The sequence below is a fragment of the Prosopis cineraria genome, unplaced genomic scaffold, assembly GCF_029017545.1.
Source record: "Prosopis cineraria cultivar Desert tree isolate PC_DT_omini unplaced genomic scaffold, ASM2901754v1 PC1, whole genome shotgun sequence".
Taxonomy (NCBI): domain Eukaryota; kingdom Viridiplantae; phylum Streptophyta; class Magnoliopsida; order Fabales; family Fabaceae; genus Prosopis; species Prosopis cineraria.
The window spans coordinates 50,220,084-50,241,982 of record NW_026555332.1 but is presented as its reverse complement, the minus strand read 5'-3'; the positions used below and the strand labels follow the sequence as shown (position 1 = coordinate 50,241,982).

Genomic DNA, 21,899 nt, shown 5'->3' with positions numbered 1-21,899 from the left:
CTCTGGTTCTTTATTCCCATTAACAATTTGGTATAACTTTTGCTTTGGTGGGCGGTGCATGGCATAAGCATTTGTGCTATTGTGGAGTGGGCACCGTGGCGTCTGAATGGCTTGTAAAGCTTTGTATTGTATATCATTTATTCCACTCAAATAGAATATATGACACCATCAACATTTGGCATATTTAATTAGAAGGATTTTTATGTGCTCACAGAAAATTCAAAATGGTTCATGCTTTTTTTTTTTTTTTGGGCCAACCAAAATGGTTCAAGCTATGGAACGTGAAAATATAATTTTATGTATTTTATTTAATATTGATATATTGATATCGATGATGTGCGGGCTTGTGACAATGGAATTCTTGGTTGAGCTCCAATCCAAACTGGTCAATTCCCTCATGACATCAATTATCGAAGTTAAGTGCAGCTTCAGCCACCCTTTTTAAATGGCCTGAAATGTAGCTTCTGCCCCTTGGTGGTTGGTAATTACTAATTAGACACATATTTTATTGTGGTAACTCTTTTATAGTACTGGAAGGGATTCTTAGATGGACGGTTAAGGAATTTCAACAAGAATCTTTCAAGTGATAAATGAGGGTAACAAGTGAAAACTGAAAGGCAGCGAGAAAAATTTGCCAGCTTCGGTCCTTATACGTTATCCCTGGAAAAATTATCTTGTTGCTGTCACGATCTCTGGCACTTAAAGACAACTCAATGTGACATGCCACTTTATGCGTCTTGTTTGGTTCCTGATTTGACCCTGGAATCACCATCAATAGTGAAGTTGCGCGAAATTCCTGAATCCAGCTACTATATCGGGTGAATTTCCTTAAATAGCCTCACAACAGTGACCTATTTTTTCGGACTCGGTTTCGGTGCTCATCCTAAGATGAGCACCGTGGTGCTCAGCACCAAAACACTGCCATTTGGCAGTGTTTTTTTTTTGCTTTTTTAAACTATAAATTTATTATAATAATAAATAAATATTATAAAATTATTATTTTAATATTTAATAAACTAATAAATATTAAGATGTTAAAATTAAACCTAAATAGTTTGAATGAAAATTTTGCTCTGAGCATTGAAAACTGTACTGAAAAATAAAAAATGATCTGAATAATTTAAAATAAGAGTTGAATCTAGCAAAATGAGTTAATTTCTTACACTGTAATAAATCAATATTTAAATTTTTATTAAGAGAAGTACTTATATTTAATATCTAACTATGCTTTGAATGATATTATCTCTCATAGATAAATAATTATGCAAAATTAATAAAATAAAAAAATATTTTTATTTATAATTTTAATATTTTCAATACAGTTCTGAACTGTTCAGATTAAAATTTATATATGAACTATTCAAATCATATTTTAATGAGTTAATCTATTCATATTTAATTTTAACATATTAATATTTATTTGTTTATTAAATATTAAAATAATAATTTATTTATTATAATAATTTTATAATAATTATTTATTATTATAATAAATTTATGATTTAAAAAAAGGGAAACTGCCAAAAAAAACACTGCCAAACGGCAGTGTTTTGGTGCTGAGCACCACGGTGCTCATCTTAGGATGAGCACCGAAACCGAGTCCTATTTTTTCCCCGCCCATTCATATTTCATTGTCATTGTTTTGATTGTTCTCACTTCGCCTTGCTTTTGCAAAAGGATAAGAATAATGGATACTTCAATAGTCTGGGATCTCTTTCAAGGCATATTTTTATTCTCCTTTCGTGTGATATCGTCACAAAGTGAAATTTCTTTCCTCAATACCTTCTATATTTCTCTCGAAAACAATGTTTTAAAAATTGGATTGAATCAGCCAATTAAATCAATTGACTTAGGAACCAGCTCTTAATCCAGTTCAATTAACCCTTAAAAATCGATCACAAGGAAACCGATCAACGATCAAAAAACCGGTCAAAAACTGGTTCCTTTAAAAACTAAAATAAATTGTTTACAAATTCTAAAAATTAATTAAAACAAAGAACAGCCAAGAATAATTAATATTAATCATGTATTCATCAACAATATAATGAATATATCATTTTACCAAGCATTTGTTAATATATTTTTTGAAAAGTATAAATATTTGCATATATTTCTTATTTAATTATGATATATAAATTAAAAATATATTAATTTATTATCAATCTGTTCAACCACGATTCGATTATAGTTGAATCAATGAACTATAAATCAGTGGCTAGTCTGGTTCAATGATCGATTTATTTTTTAAAACCTTGCTCGAAAGAGATAAGGAATTTTTTATTATTTTCTTTGGCCCTGAGCTTCAATTGTTGAACATTGCATAATGTCCATAATCATTGTTTGTCAATTTCAAGTCTTTTGAGTCAGTTATTATATTAGAGTTTTTATCATTTTTGCCGCTCAACTTTATTTAAAAAGTTACTAAACACTGTAAACTTAATTATAGGTTAATCCTGTTTTTCAATATTAAATATTTTCTCTCTTGTCACTGCACCATTTTTCCACCGTTAAGGGATTTCACATTATATTTTTTAATATTTTTTATTATAAAATAGGATTAATAGTCATTTTTGCCTCTTAACTTTACCTAAAAGGTCTAAGGGCACCCTAAACTCAATTATGGATCAATTTTGTCTCTTAAAATATGAAATTTGCTATCATCACTCTAATGTTAACTCTTCATTCATTTTCGTTAGTGAGAACCACCACTATATTTTTATAATAAAATATAAGAGTGAAACTCACCCTATTTTTTTATTTTTTATTTACATCCCACCTACATCTCTTATCCACACATTCTCTCTCACTTCCATCCATCATTTTCTCCCTCTTTCCTTTTTTATAGTCGCCATCTCTCCCCCATCACCACACCCCGCTCTCTTCTTTTAACTGAGAGTGGTTGACGGGGGTTCAGTTTCATGATGAGCACCATAATCTGGACTATCTGGATTCATAAGTTTATTTTATTTTTATTTTATAATTATTAAAATAAAATTATAAAAAATTAATAAATCTTTTTTATTATCAATCTGGATGCTTAGGTCTAAAACGAAGCATCAAGCTTAAAATCATGAAGAGGAAGGAAAACTAAAATGACAGGCGCAATACTCAAATGAAGACAAGGCTTGACTTGTTCCAATAAGAAGTTTTGTACCATGCACATACTTAAAAGCGTGACCCTTAAGACTTAAACTGATCGAATGTTGAGGGCTGTTGAGTAGACCTGGCATCGTTATTTGATGATCCATGAATCTCACAGGGTTGTGCTTGGTGATCACGGATATTTTGCATACAAGTTTCAGATTCTTTGGGCACAACAGTCTTAAGCGAATGATTATAAAAGTGGCTCAACTAATGCAGTTAAGGATATAGAATCTACTTAAAAAAACAACCTCAAATTTTTTTCCCAATTCACTTTGCCTTGTTTTCAACAATTATAATTAAATCTAGCTTCACAAGTTGTATGCACTACAATTTTGTACATTATCTTTTATTGATGAAAAACACCCTTTACATCAGTTTCTTTGCATCTTCACATCTGAATGAACTAAGGTAGGAAGTCTAAGGACACTTTATTCAATTTTGAGATTCCATATCTTTAGTATGCCTGGTATTTTATAGTTTAGACACAATACCCAGTTTGTACAGAACAATATGTGGTGTGCTTGGTGGGACCATTATGATAAATATTCCCATAACATGCAAAGACAATAAACTTGATGAAAAAGGTATTGCTTCTTATGAACTAAAAGGTGGTTTTGCACACGCAAAGTTAGAAGAATCATTAGCCTATGAAGTTAAGATAAATGCACATCATGAGCATGTAGTGCCAAAGACCCCTAGCAGCAGTAGCGCTAGTCCTAACTTGAGGATAGGGAATAAGACTATAAATTTGTTAATTGTATCTAACGAGCCTGTTATAGAAGTTTTACATTGGATTTAGGACCATGTGGATAAATAATTAGAGGAAAGCCAAAGATTCTATGTACTTCCTCTCGAAGTGTAAGAATGTAGAGAAAGAAAGCACCAATAGATATTAATGCATGCCCTTCGTGAAAGGATGAAAAACATTAATGCATTACTAAAGGGAGACCTATAAAAGCTAGCTCAATATTTAGGCCGCATGAGGCAACCCTCAAGGAGCAATCCAAACTCAAGCCCTTGAGGCCGTGTGTATGTAAGAAACAATCCTATCTCTTATGTTTTTGTTCTCACTAACCCTGTAAATACCCACTTATATTATCTATAGGAACTAAATATTAGTGGCCTAGGGGCATGAGAATGAACCCAGAGAGACTAAATGAGCCACCTCCATAAAACCAGTTAGTGACAGTGGATGCACTAAGGGACATTGTACATGATATCTATGGGCCAGTGTTAAGACCAATTAGCTGGCCTACATTTATGAAGCCGTAACCTAAACACATAGACTAGGAGAATCCTTATCCTAGGGGTTATCATATTCCAAACTTTATTTTGTTTTCAAGAGATGGGACATAATCAACTTTAGAGTATATTAGCGAGTTCGCCATCTAGTGTGAAAAAATTGCCAATTATAATAACTTTGACAATCTAAAGTTAAGGTTGTTCCCAAATTCCCTTAAGGGCCTGATCTTCACATGGTACCTTACCTTGGTGCGTAACTCTATCCTTATGTAGGTAGAAATAGAACAAAAGTTCTATGTCCAATTTTATAAAGCTAAGCCCAAGGTTGGTATTGTAGGGTTGTATAAGTTAACCTAGCAAGTTGGAGAGTCAATAAATAATTACCTTGTTAGGTTTAAAAGGTTGAGAGTCCAATGTAACATGCCTCTTCTAGAAGTTGAATTTATTAAGTCGACATAATCAAGGTTGGATATTGAGCTGAGAAAGACGTTTCAAGAGATGAAATTCAAGGACTTCTATATACTCGTAGCAAAAGTCTATGGATATGAAGAACTATTACAAGAAGAAGACCATTATAGATGCAATACTAGAGGTACCTACTTTAGTAAGCTTGATGTAGCTGTGGCTAAATTAAAAAGTGTAGGGGATTACATATACTTGACTTCCAAATGGTTAATAAGATAAATTTATTAAAATTTTATATTTTAATTTAATAAATATTAAATAAAAAATAAAATAAACTTGTAAATCTAGAGTCTCAATTGCTTACCACATAGTGCTTATCAAACCAATTTCATGGGCGGAAGATGGCGAAAAGAAGGTGAATTTTGTTACTAACCAAGAAACTATACACTTAACTCATTTGAACGTGAAAAGAGGCTATGAGATCCTTGGCGCTAGTTAATTTTCTAGGCTGATTTGCAGACTAAAAAGTGTTCAAATGTGTAAAGAAAGGAAGGAGATATGGTGACTTTCAGGGCACAAAGAGCCTAGTACAGAATAGTCCTCCTGGGCTTCCACATCTCCTGTATGATGTATTTTCAATGTCGATCATCAAAAATTTATAGGACAACATGAATGAATGTAGACAAAGGTGGTGGTTCACAGTTAATTAAATCTTCTTATATGTATGGAAATAATAGCTTAGTTTTTTCCCCACCGAACTAACATTTTCACAAGCAAACTTGATAAGTAGCCAGTGACTGGATATCTTAAGAGGTTCCAAGAGAAAATGTAAATAAATAATACATATGATGTTTAAATAATATTTTCATTCATAATAAACAATATGAAACAATTTATATAACTCAATAATTAAACAGTATGACTCATTCTTCCCTTTAAGCACATTAAGGATCTATATTTTGTCATTTAACATTAACTAACTAATTATTTTCACTCTTCTATTATAAGACAAGTGTGGTTTGCATGGAAGCTGCTACCATTAGCCTCATTTTTAGAACAATGTAATTTCTTGGCAAAAAAAAAATGTTTTAGCTTCATAAAGATGAAAGGAAAACTATGCAAAGGGTTTGTGAGTACTACTTCCCCCTTGGTGTCTTCTCCTCTCCTACTTTCTATCTCTCCTTTTCGCTCCTCTTTTTCTCTCTCCTACTCATATCTCTTTCCCCTCCATCTTGGCCATTACTTCCACTCTTCTCTCTTGCAAGGACAAAGTCATGTCAACACTGTAACAATTGATATCTTTGTTTCCAAGGGAAAAAATAGGGGAGAATAAAGACAGTCAATTATTAGAGCTCAACACCATAATTGGCTCTTGTCACTGAGGTCTTCCATTTATTACAAGCGAAGGAAAGCTCACTCTTTAGTGTTTTTTCTCTTTTAGTCTAGCAGTGATACATCTTAGGGGCCCCCAAAAGGCACGCGTGGGACCCATTCACCTCTCCTTTCCACATGCAAACATTCTTATTTGCTGACCTACTGAATACTAGGGTCCTATTTACTTACTATATTGAAATGTAAAGGAATTGATTGAAAAAAAATCAAAACTAAAATGAACTAAATTACCCTTCCCCTTATACGAAGCATGATAAAACTCATATACTAGAAATGTGAAAACCATCATATCCTCTAAAAATCTCATGAATCATGATTTTTAATCCCATAAACTAAATTACATTTCTTTTTTATGAATGTACTCACTTATCTCCTTTGATCATCTCATTTTTATCTTTATTTTTTTCAATCCATTTTATCCAATTCCTTTTTAATAAATAAATAGGACCTAAGTTCTTCCCAGTGACTAAGCATGGCATCAAGAGCTTGGGACCTCTCAAGATACCATCGTAGTTGAGATTGTTCTTCGGACCATGTTCCCATAAGTTCACTCCATCTGATTAGCTGTAATATGTAATTGTCGACCAAGTGATCGTCACTAGAACTGTTGTATTGTTCTCTTACTTTAATGGAATCTATAGATAACAATCCATGCCACGGCTAGTTGATAGCTTGAGAGCTTTGCTTGTAACATCTCAAAAAAATTTCTTATGATTTATTAATCTATGGAAGGATAATTATGTAATTTAAGTATAATTAAGTTTGAGGATAGTTAGAGACGGCTATTGGCCTTGGCTTTAGCCTTTAGATTAGGTTTAAAAGTGAATTGGGTCATCTAAGCTCGAATTGTAGAGAGAAATTAGATTTTTAGCCCACTGTGCGTTATGCTACAACATAATTTCTTGAATTAGTTTTTTTAAAAACACAAAATCAATTAAAAAAATAGAGAGTGAGACTAGAAATAGTGAAAAGTGACTAAGTGAGTATTTACTCTATTAGGGTATCAACTTTTGGAGATTTTATAGGTGTTTGAAGCTTGATTTCATTTAGGTATGCTTTCTTTATTTCTTCTTCTTCCTTTTGCACGTTTTGGAAGTATGATTTAAGGTTGGAAAATAATTATTTTTGGATTTAAGACTATGGGTCTCTCATTATTTTAAATGAGACTAATGAGAGTTGTTTAAGTACTCTATACACAGTTTAAAGGTTCTTACAAGGTTGTAAGCTTGAGTCATCCATTTTGGATGAACCCTAGATCTTCAAAGTATAATTTTAAATTTTTAGATGTTACATTAGTGATTATTTAACTTAATAGAAGCTAAATGGAGTTAATAGAAGTTAATAAACCTAATAGTTATCCCTAAGTACAAGATATTAGAATTTTGGGTAATTAAAGTATTGATTAATGTAAGTTGAAAGAGTGTTTATGATGATTTTAATGATGATTGGTATAATTAATTGTAGATCAATTATCTTATGCACCATTCAAGCTTTAGTATAGCCTGTGAAAAACTTTTATTGAGGGGACCTTTGACCTCTCAAAGGTTGGAGGTAACTAAGAAAAATCTAGTTTATATAGTTGAATATTAATTTATTATTTGTTAAAATGGTTGATTTGAAACATGTTTAATATTTTTAAACCCATGATATAAATTTGACATAGCTCGTAATGTATTATTGTTACAAATTATATGTATGTTCATATACATGCTAATAGTGATGATGAATGAGAAATTGTGATTATATACTAGCTGGTGTGTAAAATGAGTTGAGTGTGTGGGTATGGATGTGTGGATTCATGATATGAATGATTGATTAGAATGCATATATATATGTGATATACGTGCATAGTACAATTATTGGCGGGAGTTCACCTAGGGAGAAGAGTGGTTAATTAAACCCATGTGGTATTCGCAACGACTGTTAGAATCAGAAGCTTGCCTTAGCATCAATTGTTGAAATCTGAAGGTAGCCCTTATCTTATGATTGATTTAGGACTGTCCCACTTGTTGTATGAGGAATTCGAATATAACTAGTCTCTATTAGTTTATCAGGAGGCTAGATTAAGGGTACAAATACCTTATGATTGTTAGTATTGGGAGAAATTGAATTATACAAGTGAGTGAGTTGACTCTAGCTCAGTAGCTTCTCACAAGTGGAAGGTTAGATTGGTCTGTGACGGACGCAGCCATCAAATAGTCACTGGTTTCATGTCAAAAGTAATAGGAGAATATAAGGTTGGCATATATATTTAGTCCTAGTCACATGGTTGTTAGTGTTATGGTTCGGTACGGTTTAGGGGCGCATGGTTTATTATTGTGACCTCAGGTTGCACATTATTGATATATTTATATATATGATTATGTGTTTGAAGTCTAGTCACATTATTGTTATTATTATAGCTGAGGCTATACGTTGTCATACATACTTTATAAATGTATTTATTGCCAATTGCATCCATTTTTGATTGATGTGCAATTGTATAGATTAGGTGAAACTTGTTTTTTGAGTGGTTGTACTCATCCCTCAATTTCTAATATTTTTAACGCCTAGCTCATCAGATCAAGATCGAGAAAAACATATAGAGGCATAGGATTGTAGAGTAATAATTTGTATGCCTCTTTATGTTGTTTTATGTGTATTAAGTTTGTTAACTTGCCAACTATGGTTCACATGAATATTTTTGTACTACTTGCATTATTATTGTATCACATTTGTGTATTTTGTGCCTTGGATTAGTAAATTTTAGTTGTAAACCCTAGTATAGGGCCAAGATACTTGTACAAGTAGGAATATATATGTTTTGATTAGTTTAGAATGAAAATGATTGTTTTGTGTAAGAAATTTCTCCCCTCTTATGTTTTATGTGTTATGGGGTTGAGTGGTGCATTTGTGATATATATATTTTTGGTTGAGTGCGGTGTATTGCACGAGTCTTATAGAGTTTATTAAGTGTGGTCTAGAGGTAGTTATGAGCTTATGGTAGTTGGTTGTGATTTTGAACACCTTAGTTATGTTTTGAAAGCATAAATGGGTAAGTATGCATTTTAGTGCCTAACTTTTGATTGAGAAATAATTTGAATATGAAACTAATGTCATTAGCTATAGTTCAAAGAAAGCTTTCTGTAGACCTTACATGACCTCAATCAAACGTCGGATAAAGATTTAGGGCGCGTCAGAAGTTTGGGCTTCTACATTTTATGCCGCAAGTAATTCTAGAAAAATACGTTGCAACATAAAATTTTACCTTAATTTTGGAGTTAGTGGTGAATTAGTAAAAGTAACCTTACATTACTTCTTCACCAATGCATGCATGCAGGGTCCTTCACGTGGAAGAGAGAGAAAGTAGGGAGGGGAGAAGAAGGAGTGAGAGTGAGAGGACTGTGAGGTCTTTGAAAATTCAAGAATTGAGAGAAGGGATCTCGTGAGAGTGTCGTTTGGAGAAAGAAATAGAATGGAGGAGATAGAAAGTAGGGAGGAGGAGAGGGAGAGGCGATGGTCACAATTTATTAAAAAAAAAGTGAGACCCACTTAATAAAAAACTAAAAAGAGAAGTGCATTAATGAAAAGGTATTATTGTAAACAAATTTAGATGTCAAAGAACATAATTAAATTTAGAGTGTCCAGTAACTCTTCAATTAAAGTTGAAAGGTAAAAATAATCTTCAACCTTATAAAATATGTGAGTTAAAATTATCTATTGACTCTTTGAATAAAAATTGAGAGGCAAAAATGATCATAATTCAAAAAAATATTAAAAAAAATGGTGAGATCCATAAATGATAAGGGAGAGGGAGGGAGTATAAAAAATATCAAGGTAATGAGAGAGGAATATAAAAAAATATCAAAGTAATGAAGAAAAGAATTTTTAACATTGATAAATAGAATTAACTCATAATTAAATTTAAAATGTTCAATAATCTTTCGAATAAAGTTAAGAGATAAAAATAATACTTAACCTTTATCTTTTAGGGTGATATGGCCTTTTTGAACATAAGAAAAAAGTTAATAACCAATAACTTGAATTTCACTTTCCCAAGCCGCTAGCAGCTTCGCTTCACTTGCAAGGCTGTAATAAATCATCTCCCCCTGGGGCAAGATATGAGGAATAGTACAGGGGAAAAAGTAAATTAAATCCATGCGAGTCCATGATGGAGCGATTTGCTCCATATCCTGATGATGGTTTCATAATTTCACAGAAGTGAGTGTTGCAGAATTTTCGTTGAGGAACCTCCGACTCCGAGCTCCTGTTTCAGACCCCAGCCTGCAAAATAATTTTAGTCCTCCGTTATAAGTTTATTTCGTTTCATTTAAGAAGATGAAAGATCCTTTCTTCTGGATTTTACCCCAAAAAGCCAGCCAATGCACTCAAACTCATAAATGGACAAAGCGATCCAGATACCAGCAAAGCCATGAATTGAAGATAATCAATAATGTAAATAAGCAAAATGTTGCCACCATAATCTGGGAGAAGCAGAAAAGTAATTAGCCATAAGACAGACAGACATGCACAGAGGATGAAAAGGTAGAACGAGGAGAAATATTGATGTGTTTTACCGGTTGCTCAGTAAACGTATATTAGAACTTCGATAAATATTATTCCCCCCTCCTAATTCCAAGATTGTTGTTTTGATTCACTGCGAAAATATTTTCCAGACATATCATGGAGTAAGCACAGTATGCAAAATCTGAGCTCCCTTGATGGTTAACAGTCATTGTCAGAACTAGATCGACGCTTAAGCCATTTGCAGCTCTTCAATGACTACAACAAAGAGAAGAATATTTTGATTGTCACGATTATGTTGTTCCAGCTCCCAAACATAGCTGTTCACAGTAGTAATCTCGATGATCACCAATAATCTCCACAAGTGCATTTTCCATCTTCAAATCTGTGGAACCGGTTGTTATCCCTCACAATGATTACCCTTCCAGTGCATTTGCTAATAAACTTGATTGCAGTGTGGCAATCACCACAAACACGCAAATTCTTCATTACTCTGATGGGTCGTTCAGGAGGGAAGGCAATGAGGCCAAATGCTATGGCTAATCTCTCGCTGTGAAATCTGATTGTCTGATTCTTCTCTTCACCGTCCACTTCTTTCAACACAAAAGATGTGTCTGCCACATATCCAGCTTTCTCCATTTCTTCTCCTAACTCCTCTAATTTCTTATATATTTCTATGGTTTTCACATGAGATTTATCCCCAGCAGCAAATGTGTGAACTCTGTTTCCCTCCTCCACCCAACTCAAACCAGTTTCCTTCCTTATTCCTTTGTCCCTCAGCATCTTCCTCGCTCTTGCTGCTTCTTCCCATCTTCCAGCAGCAGCATAAGCATTAGATAGAAGGACATGAAGACCAGCGCTTACAGGACCCAACTCAAAAACTCTATCAGCAACATAAGATGCCAATTCAGTGTTCCCGTGTATTCTACACCCTGTCAATAATGCTCCCCAAACACTTTCTGTTGGTTCCATAGGCATTTCTTGAACCATCTGAACTGCCTCCTGCAGTTTTCCAGCACGACCTAGCAAATCTACCATGGAGGCGTAATGTTGGGCCCCTGGTTTAATACCATAGTCTTTCATCAGCTGAAAGTAACATTGGCCTTTCTCTACTAATCCTGCATGGCTGCAAGCATAAAGTATGCATAAGAAGGTGATGAAATTGGGTTTCATCCCAACACTTTCCATCTGTTTGAACAGCTCAAACGTTTTGTTAGTGTGCGCATGCTGGGCGCATGCTATCAGCATTGCATTCCACATACCAAGGTTTTTAATAGTTATCTCGTCAAACACCAGATAAGCTCCTTCAACTACTCCACACTTGGAGTACAGCGATAACAAAGAACTACCCACGAAGCTTGATGAATCAAAACTTGTCTTGAAGCACAGTCCATGTATTTGCTTCCCCAATTCAAGCAAAGTTGAGGTGCCACAAACCCGTAATACACTAGACAATGTAAAATCATTGACATCCACATCTTGCAGTAGTGCTTGCTTGAACAGTCTGAGAGCTTCATCATCCTCACACATTTGAGTGTAGCCATATATCATCCCGCTCCAAGAAACCACATTCTTTTCAGGCATTTCATCGAACATTTTCCGGGCAAGTTTTATCTCTCCACATTTGGCATACATATCAACAACTGAACTCCCAACAAACACATCAAATTCATACCCAGTCTTCACGACAAGGCAGTGCACAGACTGCCCAACGTCACACATCGATAAAAATGCACACGACTTAGTCGCGCTAGGGAATATATGATCGTCAGGCCGAACGTCGCTGTGAAGCATGCGACGAAAGAATTCAAGAGCAAGTAAAGGAAGCTCATTTTGGGCAAATGAAGATATGACAGAGCTCCAAGTGGTGCTTGACTTCTGCGGCGCCTCTTCAAAAACTTGGAGGGCAAAAAGTGGAAGTTGCGATTTTGAATAGAGATTGATAAGATGGTGGGATATGAGAGGGATGGTCTGGATACCTGCTTTGATGATATGGGCATGGAGCTGAAGTCCCTTAGGGACAGACCTTGAGCGAGTAACAGAAAGGAGGAGTTCGCAAATATTCCTGTAATCCTGCTCGAAAACGTAAGTGTTCAAAAAGTTTCGAGGAAGCTTTGGCAAAGAGACAGCTACCGGAGGTGCTGAGCCGAAGAAGCAGGAGAGGGTTAATAAACGCTGGTGAAGAAAACAGGTAAGGAACTCCATAGGTAATTAATTGAATCAATTACAATTGAAAAATTACCGTCCTCGATCATCAACCAATCCCATCATCAACATAATTATCTGCGGTTTTCGTTTTCGTTTTCGTTTTTTTTTTTTTAATAATTTTGAGTGAGGCGGTTTTCGTTTCTTGTTGGTCAAGGGAATAAAGGCAATAATTATAAAAGGATGCCGCTGCACGCAGACCCGCCAAAAGCCCTAGGAGTAGAACCGACCTCGACGACAATGGAAGGAGGTACGGAGGAGTTACAATGGCAATCGGAGCCGGAAGCGGAATCTATCGTCTCCGTGACGCTCGCGCGTGCCATGAGTGCTCTGCTCTGTGCTCGACCCAAGAAGCTCCAGGACGCTATTTTCCGCCTCTCTTCACTGACCCAAAGACCCTCAATGGGTACTTTTTCAGCCACTTAGAGCTTGTTACTGTAGTTCACCGGATGCTTTGCTTCTCGTTCACTGATTTTCATTCTTCCAGGTTCTTTGGAGGACTCGCTATGGTTCTTGCACAAGTATGTAAGCGATGCTGCTGAGAAGGAGGATTCATTCGATCAAGTTCTCGTTCCCATGATCGAAAATGTATTCAATTTCTGATACGTTTTTTTAAATTGAAGTTGCTTTTCTTTTTGAGTTTTACAACTTCAGAGTTTCTGGAAGCTCTGTTACTGTGTTATGTTATTCATCTGGATTGCACTCATAATTATGGTGGGTTTATATTCTGGGGTGGTAGGCATTGAAGTCCAAAGATTCTAAGCATGGTGGCCAAGCCATGATACTGATAAACTGGCTCTTTCAAGATGAGTTGCTCTTTGAACCTTTGACGAATGGTCTTGCTAGCATCGTTACAAGGAAGAATGATCGTTATTTATTGGTTGGATGGTGTGTAATTGTTCGAGCTCTTGTGGACTACGATACTATTACCAGTCAATCTCCTTTTAGTGGTAAGTTTTCATTTTCCAGTTGATTATAACTTATGGAGCAGGAAATCACTTTGAAACGTCTTTAGGAAGCTTTTTCCTTTCTTTATTTATTTTTTCTTGTTTATGATTAGTATTTTCTTCTGCGTGTTTGAGATTAATGGATCCCTGAATGGCAGGGATAAGGGGGAGGTGCGATGGGTTGATAAAGATACTCTCCGCGTGCCTGCCACATCTGGCCGGTATTGTTTGTCAAGGAAGGTAATTTCACGTATAATAAGTCTTATCGTATGTTCTGGCAAAACAGGTCTCCTAGTGTAAATTGAGGGAGTGAAGGAAATTTTAGTGATTGATTTTGTGCATTTGTGTGCTATTATATATTTGTCAGTCCTCGTCATGCAAAATAATTTTTTTACCGTATCTCCTCTTGTTAGCGTTCCATTATTAGTTACTTTTTTTATTAAAAAATATAAAGTAATTTTTGAAAAGTTAAATATTAAAAATGTAAGGCATTTTAATCTTTCAAAATATAATCATTATTTTTTTTTTTTTTTTAAAAAGTGCGTCTATTGAATAAAGTAGTTACTTAGATGATCTGCTCCATGGAATATCCTCTATTTTTGGGCTAAAGCCTCCTATCTATCTCTTACATAATGTCAAGTTTTTCTGCCTCTTGTCCCCTTTTCTGGCCCTGCACCTGTATGTTCTCTTTTTCATTCTTGGTTCTTCTGCGAAACCTTTTCTTTTTTATCATCTGATCTCTGGTTTCTGCAGCACTTTGCAGGATGGGTTTGAGTTGCCAACTCGTCTTGGAGTGTCTGCTGCTGATTGTTTTTTGACCCTTACAGAAACATTAACCAAAATGGCTGAGTCTCAAAGTAATAAGTTGAAATCAGATGCAAGAGCAACAAGTCAGCTGATTACTTTAGTTCCATCCGCTAGTGACAAGGAAGGGAAATTAGCTTCTAAATCTTTGACGATGCCCAACACTGGAGGGGATTATATTTTATGGCATCATTTGGATGGAATGATTTGTTTGGTGCAGCGGCTCCTTGCTGTACGTCACCTTTTTATTCTCATCTAATATCGTGTTTTATGTGTGCCATTTGCTTGGCTATAGCTAAATTATTGCTCTGTTGAGTCTCCTGCAGTGTCTAATATTTATAATTTTCAAGCATGATATTGGAGGAGGAAGATGATTGAGAGAGAGTGACCGTTGGAAAGGAAGCATATTGTTTAACTAAACATCGCATTGAAAAGACATTTAGAGAGTGAGCTGAGGTGTTATTTTCTGTCAGATTTTGCATACATTGAAGTTTTAGGATTTAAATTACTTTCAGATGCTTTAATCTCATATTTAATTTAGTGTCATAAATCTTCCTCAATAAGTGCAGCTTAACCAATTATTTGTAATGTAATTTGCTCATTCTTTATTACATGGACTACTTTCTTGTACTGTTATCCTGTTAACACAGATATTGTGATGGATGTTGCGTTTCTGTGTTTAAAGAAAAAAAATAACAATTAAGACAGGTCTTGGACTTATGAATTTGTATTCTAAATGCAATCGGTTGTGGGTGCTAGCAATTGCTCCACTATTTGTTTGTCTAACTTCGTTGAAGCTAAACATGTGCATGAGCTGTTTCCTATCATCTTCTATGGAACCTCATTTTCCCCTTCTCTTAAACCATTCACTGCAGTGGAACAAAAAAAGTCGATTTTTACATGCCAAAGGGTTGGAGCAAGTGCTTAAATGGTTGGAAGAGATAAAGAATCACTACTGTTCCTTACAAGATGAGGCAGGTTCTTCGCCTTATGCATGAATCTATGTTTAGTTTTATGTTTAGTTCTTCACTGGATATTTTATGAACCTTGATTTTCTTGGACTAAAACATGAAGACAGATTCTAATGTTCTCAAGACGGGAGATTTGCTACTATCTTCTTGCTGGAAGCACTATAGTAGGCTATTATACTTGGAAGACCAGAAATTTCCACAGCGTTACAAGGAGCTTTTGGACCAGTATCTGTCTGGGATTCAGGTTATGCTGTAGATGTTGGCTTTACATATGCTTTGAAATAATCTGAAGCATTAACTTTCCAACTCACTTCGAATTTGAATATCTTGTTATTGCTGTTTGATGTTTGCCATGGGATTATTTTTAGTGATGGTTTCATCTTTGTTTGCAAAAGAGAATGCATACTCGCCTCATTTCATATCCTCAATGAGTAGGATTATTTATCTTATATTTGGGGTCTATGGTGCCTGATATTGGCTACAAGTAGATTTATTGTCTTGAGTTGATTGGAAATATATTGATTGATTGATTATAAATATAATATCTGAAATGCTAATTTGTTATCTCAAGCGTGGCATTTGTTGGAGTTGTTTTGTTGCTGATATCCTTGAATCATTCAGTATTATATGGACAACCATTCTTGCGGGCTTGCTGACAAGAAAGATAGTGAAGTGGAGACAAGACGGTTTTTCTTGATTTGTTTATGCCTATTATTGGGACGTCTAGATAGCAAGAAATTTGAAAGCACAATATTAGAATGTGGGATGGATATATCACGGATTCTTGTACCACAGGTACCTAAACCAAAGGTCTTCTAGAAGGCCTCTGTACAGCTCTATAATCTGGCAAATTGTTTTGCATGTACTTTCCAGGTGTCAAAATTTGTGCCTAGTCCTGAATTATTACAAGGATGTTAATTTAGTAACTGTCATGCATGAGCTTAGGAGAATTATTGTCTTTTGTTTGCATGACATTGTCATTGATTATAACTTGGATGCAATTATAGGGCCCTTGGTATCTGGACGAGAGATGAATGCTCACTTTTTAGCTATATCATAGGCAGTTGACATTGATGGAATTCAAACTCCTCCACAAATAACTAGTATTGCCCCTTCCCTGTCATCCTATGATATAGTTTTAGCATGCTAATGTGGTTTACTTGCATAAATCCAGAATAAACTGTCATTCAAATATGTTGACTCTACATAGCTGGCTAAGGTATATCTTGCATGATGATCCTGATGTGATCTTATTTGAGTAGTGTTCTGGTTCAAAAGGTTGTTATGCTGCCATTTGAAAGAGGAATCCTGTTCTAGTACTTGTGATTGATGATATGGATTTTGCCTTTTGATATGAATGTTTACTGTTATGTGGCATATCGATATAGAATGAACAATTGCTTCTAATATCTTGCTTTTTAGTATAATCATGCTATTGAGACAGGCACTAATGCTAACATATAATAGCTATAATTGAAACTTAATTTGTTGTCATATTGATAGCTACTTCTGTCTCTTTCTGCGTAGCTAACTTGTACTAGTGAAGACATTATCGATGGGGTGGTTTCAATCTTCAAGGCTATCATCTCGAAGCCGAATTGCTCAACTGGAAGCACAAATATTAACAGCAGACAAGTGGACGCTGTAATGCCTTTTCTGCTCCACCTTCTAGATGAGCAGGAAGGTACAGCAAGGGCTGTGGTTAAGCTGATAGCAGAATACTGCTCAATGTATTCACTCTGTTCTTTTCCATTTGATGCTAAGAAGGATAACTCTCCAAATCAATGAACTTTATTCTAAATTAGTACATGTATTATTTACTGATCTGCATTATGATCCACCAGGAGCGAAGATGGTAAGTGCCTTGAAGAAGTTTTAAAGCGCCTTTCATCTGGAAATATTTCCCAGAGACGAAATGCTATTGGTGTTATATCAGAAGTGATTGACATATCAACAAATTCACAGAAGTCTTCTCTACTTTCTGCTTGGTATGATTACACTGGCAGCTATTATAATTTTGAGGATCTTTTATTTTAATCTGTTAACATGATTATTTCAGGCAAGATGTAGCCAACAGCTTGCTGGAGCGGCTTGGAGATGAAGACATTGTGATTCAGGAGCTGGCTTCCAAATTACTTCCAGCTTTAGGTTAGTCCTAAAACTAAATGGTAGGCGCACTCAATTGTGCATATGCCTGTATCTGTCCTGGTTTTTTTGGGTTGTGAAATGTTACATAAGAGGGTCATATTTGTGATCTTCTGCACCAAATAGCTTAGGTTTTTAAGTTGAATTGGTTCTTTATTTTGGTATACTTTTTCTTTTTCCTAATATTCATCTCCCTATTACTTCATACTTCTATAATGTTTCATTTAATCACTCCACTCCTATGCTTCTCTGCGCGCCCTTGATTTTCACATAGCAGATATATAATTTTTATAGGCATGTATTTAAGCATCAGCATAATCGTATTGATTTGATCCCTTTCTACATTATGATTACTGGTAAACCTTCTGTTAATGTGTTACACAACTAAATGATCTGGCATGTATCAATATTTATGATATGCTGCGGTGATTTTGATCTAGATTTGGTTATCATTGGCCACCTATTTCTAATGATCTCTGATTCTTGATCACGGTTTTCTTTTCAAAAATTGTGTTATTATGAGTAGCGGCACTTATGAGTTGCTGAAATACTTCTGCAGACCCTTCATTGCACTTGCCAACATTGGTCAGTCTTGTTTACTCTCCTATTGAGAGGGTACAATCATCTGCTACTGATGCCCTTATTAGGGTCCTCAAATTTCACAACCAGAAAAATGATGTCCTACTTTTGATGCTAGACTGCCTTAGGTATCCCCCCTCCCCTCCGTCCTTCCTGTTTTTTTTTTTTTTTTCAACTTTGCCTTTAAAATTGCAGTGCTCAACTTGCAAAGCCAAAAATTTTAGGTTTTGAAAGTGGGAGTCCAAAATATATGATCTTGTACCATGTTATATGTTACTTTTTTTTTTTTTTTTTACCAACGCATGTTATATATTACTGTTCTTGTAATTTTAAGTTTCACTCCTCATCCTTACAGCAACATCAGCCAAAGCGTAGATCTTCCAGAGGTGGCAGAGAAGAAAGGTGCCTCCTTTCTTTCATTTTTTTTTTTGGCCTCATGTTTTAACAGACTATTAATGAGCTTGTCTTGTTGATGTCCATATAGATGTTTGTTCAAATTATCGTGGTTGTTGAAATGGCTGAATAAAAGATTGACTTGATTTTGTGCACAATTATTGTTAGTCAATATTCAGAGTGGTGAGAATAACAATATTATCAAGTTGTATGTTGTATGTCAATGTCTGGTAATCCTTACTTGTATATATCAATCTGTGCATGTATATGTATGTATTGATTATGTATGTATATCAATGGTCTTAAAAACTAGACTTGTTGATCTAGTTGAGCCATTGGTTCAAATTTCATTGTTTGGTCTATGGTTGAACCGTGGTCAAATGGGTCATAATTAAATTAGTATGTTTTAATTTTATATATTATAATTACATTATATATAAAAATTCAACAGTAATGAGGAATGATGAAGGATAGTAAAGAGCAAATCTATGGGTAGAATTTATCTTCTGTTGTTATTTATTTATTTTGATGAAATTTGTTAATTTATTACTTATAATGATTATACAACAACAACAATAACAACAAGCCTTTATCCCACTAGGTGGGGTCGGCTACATGGATTGCAAGACGCCATTGTGCTCTATCATTTATTAAGCTTTTAGAAATATTATTAATTAAGAGATCACGTTCAACAACTTCCAAGAGTGTTCTCTTAGGCCTTCCTCTACCTCTCTTAATCGGACTCAAAGTTATATGTTCCACTCTTCTCACCGGTGCCTCCCTTGGTCTTCTTTGTACATGCCCAAACCATCTCAACCGATTTTCTACCATTTTTTCCTCAATAGGTGCCACCCTCACTTTTTCACGTATGTGCTCATTTCGAATTTTATCTTTACGTGTATGTCCGCACATCCATCGTAACATTCTCATCTCTGCTACTCCAACTTTATGCTCTTGCTGTCCCGTTAGAGCCCAGCATTCACTACTATATAACATTGCCGGTCTGATAGCAGTACGATAAAACTTTCCTTTAAGTTTATTAGGCACCTTACGGTCACAAATAACTCCTTTAGCTTTTCTCCAATTAAACCACCCAGCTTGAATTCTATGTGAAATATCTCCACTGATTTCGCCATCATTTTGAATAATGGCTCCCAAATATCTAAACTTTTCCACTTGAGGTATAATTTGATCTCCCAATTTCACTTCCAAATTATTTTCGAATAGTCCTTTACCAAATTTACAATATAAATATTCCGTCTTACTTCTACTCAGACGAAAACCTTTCGACTCCAATGTCCTCCTCCATAACTCAAGTTTGCAATTAACCTCTTCTCTTGTCTCTGCTATAAGAACTATATCATCCGCGAAGAGCATACATTTCGGGATTTCCTCTTGAATATGTTCCGTCAAAACATTTAAAATCAAGTTGAACAAATAAGGACTCAGAGATGATCCCTGATGTAGTCCAATCTTTATAGGAAAATCCTTTGTTTGACCACTAGGCGTTCTTATACTAGTTTTTACCCCCTCATACATATCTTGTATGGCTTTAATATAGGCAATCCGTACTCCCTTTTTTTCCAACGCTTTCCAAAGCACTTCTCTTGGTATACGGTCATAAGCTTTTTCCAAATCAATAAAAACCATGTGTAGATCTTTATCTTTACAACGATACTTTTCCATTAATCCCCTTAGTAGATAAATCGCCTCTGTAGTTGATCTACCTGGCATAAAACCAAATTGATTCTCAGAAATACTTGTCTCCAATCTCAACCTGTGCTCAATTACTTTCTCCCACAATTTCATTGTGTGGCTCATGAGTTTAATCCCTCTATAGTTAGTACAATTCTGAATATCTCCTTTATTTTTATAAATAGGAATTAATGTACTTCTCCTCCACTCATCAGGCATTTTCTTGGACCGTAAAATCACATTAAATAACTTAGTTAACCATCTCACCCCTTCTTCACCTAAACATTTCCACGCTTCGATAGATATACAATCAGGTCCGTTAGCTCTACCATTTGCCATTTTCTTAAGAGCTTCCTTTACCTCCTTATCACGTATTTTCGATAGAATGACAAATTTTGTTCTCTTTCACCAGTTACTAAATCCTCTAAGTTACTAGATGAATCCTCTCCATCATTGAAAAGTTTAGAAAAATAAGTCTCCCATCTATTTTTAATTTCATCATCTGTAACTAAAATTCTTCCCTCTTCATCCTTAATACACCTTACCTGTTCTAGATCTCTTGATTTTCTTTCCCTACTCTTGGCAATCTTATAAATATTTTGCTCTCCTTCCTTCGTCTCAAGGTTCTTATAAAATTCTTCAAAAGCTTTGGAACGAGCTTCACCCACAGCTCTCTTAGTTTCCTTCTTAGCCATACGGTACCTCTCCCAATTTTCCTCATTGTTACACAAATGTATGGCTTTAAAACAGTTCTTCTTATACTTGATTTTGTCCTGTACACTATTATTCCACCACCAAGACTCCTTATCTCTCGGACCAGAACCTTTCGATTCTCCCAAAACTACTTTTGCAACCTCCCGTATCTTTTTAGCCATATCCTCCCATATGATGTTAGCACTTCCCTGAGAATCCCAAATTCCTTTATCCAAAAGATTTCGCTTGAAAATATCTTGCTTCTCACCTTTTAATTGCCACCACCTAATCCTTGGTGTTACTACTTGTCGACGTTTTTGGATTTTACTCATAATACACACATCAAGGACTAGGACCCTATGTTGTGTCGTTACAGCATCTCCAGGGATCACCTTACAATTTTTACAAAGTTTTCTATCTGTGTTCCTAACCAAAAGAAAATCAATCTGCGACCTTGAGGCTCCACTTTTGTAAGTGATGAGATGCTCATCTCTCTTCTTGAAACAAGTGTTGGCAATCTTAAAATCATACGCCAATGAGAAATCAAGAAGAGTTTGCCCTTCATTGTTTAGCTCTCCAAAACCAAAACCACCATGCACCCTCGCATACTGACCAGCTTCCCTCCCGACATGCCCATTAAAGTCTCCTCCAATAAAAATCTTTTCACTCTGTGGTATGTGTCGAATCAACCCCTCCAGATCCTCCCAAAATAATTCCTTAAGACTGGCTTCTGTCCCGACTTGCGGCGCATAAGCGCTAACAATATTAACAGTCTCACGTC

General features: G+C 35.2%; 2 protein-coding genes across 9 annotated transcripts in view; one reads left to right on the top strand and one right to left on the bottom strand.

Annotated features, from left to right (window-relative positions):
* Nucleotides 1-10,079: 10,079 nt before the first annotated feature.
* On the bottom strand, nt 10,080-13,053 carry LOC129284338 (putative pentatricopeptide repeat-containing protein At5g52630). 4 transcript variants are annotated; one of them, XM_054919801.1, is made up of 3 exons: nt 10,740-13,053; nt 10,529-10,646; nt 10,080-10,446 (listed from the first exon to the last, which is right to left on the bottom strand). In XM_054919801.1, exon 1 carries the CDS (start codon nt 12,889-12,891, stop codon nt 11,032-11,034), a length of 1,860 nt encoding a protein of 619 aa, XP_054775776.1. In that variant the 5' UTR covers nt 12,892-13,053; the 3' UTR covers nt 10,080-10,446; nt 10,529-10,646; nt 10,740-11,031. The 4 variants fall into 4 exon arrangements, with proteins under 4 accessions (XP_054775776.1, XP_054775760.1, XP_054775769.1 ...); XM_054919785.1 differs by having other exon boundaries at nt 10,529-13,053; XM_054919794.1 differs by having other exon boundaries at nt 10,080-10,646.
* Nucleotides 13,054-13,074: 21 nt separating this feature from the next.
* LOC129284315 (uncharacterized) overlaps nt 13,075-21,899 on the top strand; it is a 32,476-nt gene continuing 23,651 nt past the window's right edge. For 4 of the 5 annotated variants that reach the window (XM_054919753.1, XM_054919746.1, XM_054919763.1 and 1 more), the window contains exons 1-13: nt 13,075-13,297; nt 13,379-13,479; nt 13,631-13,841; nt 13,997-14,078; nt 14,592-14,874; nt 15,518-15,620; nt 15,721-15,857; nt 16,235-16,408; nt 17,141-17,343; nt 17,458-17,601; nt 17,673-17,761; nt 18,318-18,465; nt 18,693-18,739. In XM_054919753.1, the coding sequence (XP_054775728.1) occupies nt 13,075-13,297; nt 13,379-13,479; nt 13,631-13,841; nt 13,997-14,078; nt 14,592-14,874; nt 15,518-15,620; nt 15,721-15,857; nt 16,235-16,408; nt 17,141-17,343; nt 17,458-17,601; nt 17,673-17,761; nt 18,318-18,465; nt 18,693-18,739 (1,945 nt within the window). Of the gene's footprint in view, nt 13,298-13,378; nt 13,480-13,630; nt 13,842-13,996; nt 14,079-14,591; nt 14,875-15,517; nt 15,621-15,720; nt 15,858-16,234; nt 16,409-17,140; nt 17,344-17,457; nt 17,602-17,672; nt 17,762-18,317; nt 18,466-18,692; nt 18,740-21,899 lie in introns of those variants that run through there. The other variant, XM_054919772.1, reaches the window with a different exon arrangement.

What these genes read in the sequence shown, in the direction of transcription:
- LOC129284338 (XM_054919785.1), bottom strand. Translation starts at nt 12,891, where the DNA reads ATGGAGTTCCTTACCTGTTTTCTTCACCAGCGTTTATTAACCCTCTCC.